Here is a 7,592-nt window from a genome sequence, read left to right as displayed (position 1 = left end):
GCTTGCTCATAGTGTCACTAAAATACTGCTTGGAAGAAAAGAATCTCGTCAATGGAGCGGACAATACAGTGTGATTTTGGACACAGTGGCAGTCAGTGGAAAAAGGAGATCACAGTTCTGAGTGTTTGGGAGGGATAACTTCCCTAAGCAGCAGGTTACATTTTAATTAAGCATGATGATTGAGACTATGCATTGTTATTTTTATTATTATATGATACATTGGACATAATATTTCGATTACACTGGGTGTAAATTGTGAATGTGAACAGTCCTAAGAACAAACCAGCTGGTGACCACTTTCACAAAAAAAGGTTTGAAAAAACAAAGCAAGATATAACAAGTGTGAATAAATCTCTTTAATGAAAGTTTAAAGCAAGAAGAATTTCAACACCTGTATGGTTCATGAAGTCAGGAGCTATCCACATCTTGCTTTCACACTTTAGCACCAGACATGATCATCACATACTAAAATTCACATGAAGTCCTCATCCTGTAAATGGCATTTTCTGCTTTTAGTGTGAATACTTCTAAGGAAAATACTTTCACAACATTCAGTGAAGTTTGGGAAGTTATTATCATGAGCTGACAATGCATTCATCCCAACAGGTTCATATACAGGTGTGTGATCAAACGTTTACATATCCCGGCAGAATTTCTGCTTTCTTGGCTTTTGTGGAATAAAACTAGCAAAAAGCAGAAGAATCTTTATCTTTAGAAGATAAGGCCCTAGAAGTAATATATGCTGATCTCATGTGGGGTCAGAAAAATACTTGCAACATATGTACAATATGAGGAACTTAGAAGATCTGCAAAAAAAATTCTGTGGAATTTGCTAAATGCTTCCATGCAGCGTGTGGCACATGATCTGGGTGGTGACCAATATGCAAGTATCAGTTTTAATTGTGAATTATTAGATCTCATTACCTATTAGAGGACCACACTGTGTTGTACAGTGAGATCTGAGAAGATCTTCGTTTGCAAATAAAGCTTGGTTGATCGACTCCGGCTGAGTTCCTCTCTACACATCTACAAACTTGCGAAGAGCACCTTTTTTTTCAGAGAATATGAATGATAACACAAAATCATTGTCAGTCAGCAGTGTTCAAACTGTGATTAACAAATGGAAAATCAGGAGTTCAGTAAAAATCAAACCCAAGATTTTGGCAACAACTGCCAGAAAAACTGTTTGGGATGCAAAGAAAAAACCTCAAATAACATCAGCTGAAATACAGGACTGTCTGACAATGAGCAGTATGGCTGTTTCAAGATGCACAATAAGGAGGCACTTGAAGAAAAATAAGCTGCATGGTTAAGTCACCCGAAGAAAGAAACAGCCATACTGCTAGTTTCCATTACTGCGCAAACGCCACAAAGTATCTCGCCTACAATATGCCAAATAGCACAGAGACAAGCCTCAAAACTTCTGGAACAAGGTTATTTGGAGTGATGAGTCCAAAATCTAACTTTTTGGCCACAACCATAAGCGTTACATTTGGAAAGGTGTCAACGAGGCCTATGATGAAAGGAACACCATTCCTACCGTAAAGCACGTAGGAGGATCGCTGATGTTTTGGGGATGTGTGAGATTCAAAGGCACAGGAAACTTGGTCAAAGTTGAAGGAAAGATTAATGGAGCACGTTATCAGCAAATACTGAAGGCACATTTGCACTCATCAGCCCGGAAGCTGCACATGGGACGCACTTGGACGTTCTAACATGACAACGATCCAAAACACAAGGCCAAGTCAACCTATTATTGGCTACAGCAGAAAAAGTGAAGGTTCTGGAGTGGCCATCAGTCTCCTGACCTCAATATCATTGAGCCACTCTGGGGAGATCTCAAGCGCGCAGTTCATGTAAGACAGCCCAGGAATTTTGAGCCTCGTCCACTACTGGAAAATAATTCAAAGTCATTGATTTTAGAGGGGGCAATATACGGTATTAAGAACTGGGGTATTTGCACTCTCTTTAAAAAGACAAATGAATCGTTTGACAATAAATGGCTTCACCCAACCACTAACCATGAGTGGAAAGAGGCAGAGAATGCAAAAATTTTGCCAGGGTATGTAAACGTTCGAGCACAACTGTATGTCCTTAGCCAAGCTGTTTTGCCACTGGAAGACTATATAAGACCATGAATATTGTTAACAAGAAATAGTAGATATAGATTCAGTGGAATCTTTACAGAAAAAGCTGTCATTCACAGGCACACACACACACACACACACACACACACACACACACACACAGACTTACTTACACATATACACGCTTTAACTGACAAATGTAACAATAACCCAAATAGGTAACAAACTAAAGATTCAATACAAATTTGGTTAACCAATAGGCTATAAAACGATGCATTGCAATAGAGTAAACAGAAACAACTAGATTCCACAAGGGTTGTTAAAAATAAATAAATTATATGATGCACTGCTATACACCACCTCCTGTCACAGCCTCCAGGATTGAGCTTTCTTGGTCTATGAAGGTATTTAATGTCTTCATGTAATGACAAGAATCTGACACATTCAAACTCTCTGAAAGGTCCATAGTGCTCCATAGTTTAAACTAATATCAAAGTTTATTAAACTTCAGTTGATGATGTTCTCATGTGATTATCTGCTTGAATCTGCAAAGTGATGAAATTTTTTTTAATAAACAGAATAGTTACTTAAACAACAGATTGCACATGCTACAAACTTTTGCAAAACTGATGGCAAAAACGTAAGCCTAAACCTATGTAAAACAAATTTACTGTGGTGCCATTGGCACTGCAATTTAGTCTAAGACTTGGCCTGATCCATGTTTCTGAAACTATCTGTAAATTGTAAACATACAATTGATGATTAGCTAGGTCATAGTGAAGCCTTTACCTTGCTAAGTGGTTGGTCCCTCTTTTGGTCTTGTGGTTTTGTAGATGATTTGGGTTGGTCCTTGTTTTCTTGATGATTCTTCTCAATTTTCTGGATACATACTTTCCTCACACCGATGACCGACATCTCTGAGTGTTCGTCAACCTCTCCACCAATCACGGACTGGCAACTGTAGCTGGAGCTGCTGAATCCACTCACACTTTCTCCTGAAGATTCTGAACTGTCCACTGGAAAAACAAATAAAACATTTTCCTCAGCCAAGATTCCTCTATTATATGGACATTAAAATTGAATGAGCTCTTAATTACAGTTGCACAGAATTAAGGACCTAAATAAACATTTTGACTTAACAAGGCCCCACCAAATTGAATTTGGCAATTTTTATGGTTTATGTCACAATTGTCTAGGACTCCTAAATTAGATGTGCTGAAACCCTTCTTCTACTGAGAACCCATCAAGGTCATGGAGCACCACCCAGAGGAGAAGGAGGGAGGTGAGTGGCTACCAGATGATGGCCAGCTTGTTGAACCAGTAGAATTTGGTCTCTGGGCAGGAAATCCACCTTGGGAGTCAGACATCCCAGAGGAAACTGTAGACTTACACTCTGACATAGAATAAACCCAGATGCAATCAAATTGTTATTCATATCTAACACAGAAAAATGATAACACAACTGTACTGAATTATTGTTTTTTATAGTGTATCATTCAATGTATGAATATGTTCATATATATAACAGTTGATCCTCAAAACATTGTAAAAATATACATAGATGCATATGTAGGTATTTTGCAAGAGGATTTTTTTTACCTCGTCCAATCAGAGCACAGTTAATGGCACGGTCACAGATGGCAGCTTCACTGGGCTTAATGTCCATGAAAGGTTTGTATCCAATTCCCATAAACACTCTCTCTTGCATGCGAACTTCTGTGTGAATTACCCAAGGAAACAGGGATTTAAAGTCTTTGTACAGCATGCAGAGTAAAACAGCAAGAAAAGGAGTTAATACACAAGTTTATGGTAGGCTTGGGAGATGAATTATCTAGGAATTTGTTTCTCATAACTCCTATCCCGTTGGTATGGGAGGGTGGATTTATTTCACCCTGGATTTAGTTTAATGCCAACATCAACATAAGTAATGTAGTAAGGTATCCTGCTTGTAATCTACTAGTTTTTAATTTTACTTTATGTGTCTGTCTGTTGTCACATTGGCAGCCCCTGACTCCTTCCCTAGGCTCGTCTGTGTCTGTGTTTGAGTTTACGTTTGTGTGAGTCCTGTTCATTGTTGGTCATTATGTTCTGACTTGTTCTCAATGCTTTGTGTAGCGTGATCTTCGTATTTAAATAAACCAAAAGTTAAATTCCCTTGTTCCTTAAATGAACTCGTGCCATAAAGTATTGTTTACTAACCCCTGTTGTGGATCGCCTGCTCCCACAGAATCCTCTCGAGGTCTTTAGTCCAGGACTCCTTCACTTCATGACTTCCTGCTTGAAGTGTGTATGTATCCTGTGACTTCCTCCTCCGAAACCAGATCTCAAAGCACAGCCCACTGTCACCACTGTTATGTGTCATCCCAATTTCTGAGGTCTGGCAAACAATATAGACATGGACAATTGACAAACCAGAGAGCAGAAAGGATCGCTGCCCACCTACCAGTGGTTACAATTTGTCAATGGCAGGTAAATCTGGTGATGTACCAGACATTACACAAGGTAACTTTAGAGTGATGCTCAAAAGTATAAATACATTTAGTGTCTAGGAATTTAGAAAAGTAATTTACATTTATGGCATTTGGCAGACACCCTTATCCAGAGCGACTTACATTTTTATCTCATTTTTATACAAGTGAGCAATTGAGGGTTAAGGGCCTTGCTCAGAGGCACCTCAGTCATGGTCTCAGGTCTGGGAATAGAACCCACGACCTTCCAGTCACAAGTCCAGTTCCCTAACCACCAGGCCATGACTGCCCTGTAATGAGGTAATGAAGCTATTAGTTTATCTACATCTTTCAAAAGCTATGTGGTAGAATTACTGTATTTTTGCCTTGATCTGTTCATAGGTGATAAGTCAATGTTACAGTAGCTTCTTGATCACTGGTCATAGGACAGCGTTACATGTGGCGTGCCCATTTTACTTCCTTTTCTCTCTTTGCCATCTGATTTCAGATGTAACTGGTACCAGTTAATGTATTCATTCCAACCATATATGACGGATGCACAGATCCACCAATAGGATGTGTCTGTTCCTAAGTGGAGGTGGACTCAGAGTGTCACAGAGAGTAAAACAAAAGAGTGGGCAGGTGAGGGGGCCCGACAGAGCAGACCTGTGTATGTGCATGTGGCTTGTGTGGGATTTTTACATGCATTACATGCACATAGTGTGGAATGTTACAAGTGCTATAGCAAGGCTGTTAATGGGTTTACCACCTGTTGGCCCCCAGCATTTTAGGTACATTCTTGGCCATGAGATCAGTGTTATACGTTTTCAGCGGCGCCATCAAGGGTGTCTGGGCAGGAGCCCTTGGAGAACTGACCCGTGGGAGGTGGCATAATATTATGTCAGAAATTCAGTTATGGCTTTTGGTTTTTTTGTGCCACCCTAAGATTTTCAGTGGTGCCATCTGGCACACTATAAAACATTTCTGGGGGCCTCTGGGGGCCTCATTTCTGGGAGGCATTAGTCATTTCTTCTTTCTTATTGCTTTGTGTTTAATCCTACATATCCATTCCCCACCAGCCTCGTGTGACCAGGTGAGAACAGACACACCTATACAGTATGTTGCGGTATGGAGGTTGCTGTTTAGACACACTAGGTATGGGGCAGTTGTCTCTCATGGTGTGATTGGGTAGGGTAGTCGTATTCTTCTTTCGTTCATCACTTTGGCAGTGCCCACTCTCTTCATACAATCCCGTGCATTGCTTATTATTCCACCACCACAAGGGAAAAAGAGCAGCACACCTAGATGTTTGTTCTAGATTATGATCTTTAAGGGAGAGGAAACGGAAGTGTTTGCTTCCTGCATGGATGTCCACGCAAGGAAACCTTTCTATTATATTAAGATGCTCTCTTCACTGAAGGCTGTCACTACTGATGAATTTAGCACATGTTCAAAATATATAAACAAGTATAAACTGGTATACTTGTATAGTGTCTTTGCAGTAATTATTGCATGTTTTTGAAGTTATCTATAGTCATTAAATAATGTGCATTATTTAATGTGTGTATAATGTGTTTGTGCATTATTAATTAATGATGTATACACTTGCATTTCAGTGGGAAATATTTTGTCCACTTTAATACTGACTGGCTACAGGATCTAGAAAGCGAGTATCCACAGTGGGAAGTTAGTTATACTGTCAATGTTATAGTAAAGTCAATGTTATAGTAATGTCAATGTTATAGTAATTACAATGTAATAATAGTGTCAAACAATGTCAAACAAATAAAGTCAAATAAATCCTTCAAACTTAATAAACTCCTTGACGTTTTCACAAATGCATACATTCTTAGTGATGAACCAAAAACATATTATGTAGATATCTGTGTGTAGGCAAATTACCTTGAAAGACTGTTTGTAGATGTATATGTCATTCCCAACCTCTGTTTTCTTTGTCTTGCTAAACAGGACAAGATCTTGAAAGAGGAAAATATGGCGGTGACATTTCTTCTTTCTGAAGGACACCAGGAACTCATCCTGACGGATCAGCTGCCCCTGTTCCTTTAAGTTCACCTGTGTAGATACAATGGGCTCAGTTCATAATTTGAAGATCTTTAACTTATGCATATAGTATTTTAATACCTTTAAAACACTGAACTAAATTGTTCACAACATGAGTGAAAAAAAAGACAAGCACAGAACATTTTACATGAACAGTTTGCACAATTTATAAGATCATTCCTACAGCATTAAAAAGATACTCTCAGATACTCTCAGGATAACTACTTAATCTCATGGGTTGGTCAGACTGCAACATTCAACCCACGGATGTTTCTGAGAAACTTAAGTATGTGGGCTACAGAACCTACATAGCATCATGGTGTAGATATAATTTAAGCAGAAATTATAAGCTACAACTTTCATTTTCCCACCGAAGCCCAGTTAGCTTTCTACAACAGAAACCACTTTTTCATAGTTCAGCATTCCTGAACATACCTAAAGTGGGAGCACAGTAATTATACCTGAGGAACCAATTTATTTTCCATTGTGCTGATTTTGACAATGTTCAGCTCACCTAGGTCTTACCCACCGCTAAAGATTTAAGATTCACAGCCCCCTCTCGCACCACTCACATCGCATTCCTGGATGTCATCCATGGCGAGGAGGTTGTTGCCGTGACGAAGCTGGAACTGGATAACTTCCAGCGCGGCCTGTATCTCCGCTCGCTCGTGACCTTCGTGTGACCCCATGTCCCACTCGCCCAGCATGTCCTGGAGAAGAAGGCTGTATTTGCTGATTCGCTGTACAGGTCGCAGCAGGTATGAGGACAGGTCCATCTTATCCCCTAGCAGCTGCTGTTTCTGCTGCAAAACCACCAAAGTAACCAACTTAAATGACTCAGAACCAGTCTGTGGGTGCTAATACAATTTGAGACATGCCTTCTGTATCAACACCCTTGGCTCATTGTTGGCATATCACCTATCTAACCTGTCTCCAACAGATTCAATAGCTTCAGAGGATGTGTCATACTTCTTATGAATCTCTGTGTAATGTCCCT

The 7,592-nt window shown here is 39.7% G+C and overlaps 1 protein-coding gene across 3 annotated transcripts in view; it reads right to left on the bottom strand.

Annotated features, from left to right (window-relative positions):
* Positions 1-276: 276 nt before the first annotated feature.
* Positions 277-7,592, bottom strand: part of quob (quattro b) — a 30,190-nt gene continuing 22,874 nt past the window's right edge. Inside the window, exons 17-23 of one of the 3 annotated variants that reach the window (XM_077014325.1) lie at positions 7,168-7,398; positions 6,437-6,607; positions 4,287-4,464; positions 3,687-3,803; positions 3,382-3,438; positions 2,877-3,103; positions 277-2,632 (exon numbers count right to left, since the gene is read on the bottom strand). In XM_077014325.1, the coding sequence (XP_076870440.1) occupies positions 2,588-2,632; positions 2,877-3,103; positions 3,382-3,438; positions 3,687-3,803; positions 4,287-4,464; positions 6,437-6,607; positions 7,168-7,398 (1,026 nt within the window). In that variant the 3' untranslated portion in view covers positions 277-2,587. Of the gene's footprint in view, positions 2,633-2,876; positions 3,104-3,381; positions 3,481-3,686; positions 3,804-4,286; positions 4,465-6,436; positions 6,608-7,167; positions 7,399-7,592 lie in introns of all 3 variants that reach the window. The other 2 variants (XM_077014324.1, XM_077014323.1) reach the window with 2 other exon arrangements.

This window comes from Brachyhypopomus gauderio, chromosome 8 (genome assembly GCF_052324685.1).
Source record: "Brachyhypopomus gauderio isolate BG-103 chromosome 8, BGAUD_0.2, whole genome shotgun sequence".
In the NCBI taxonomy this organism is placed as follows: Eukaryota; Metazoa; Chordata; class Actinopteri; order Gymnotiformes; family Hypopomidae; genus Brachyhypopomus; species Brachyhypopomus gauderio.
This window is presented reverse-complemented; position numbering and strand designations above follow the sequence as displayed.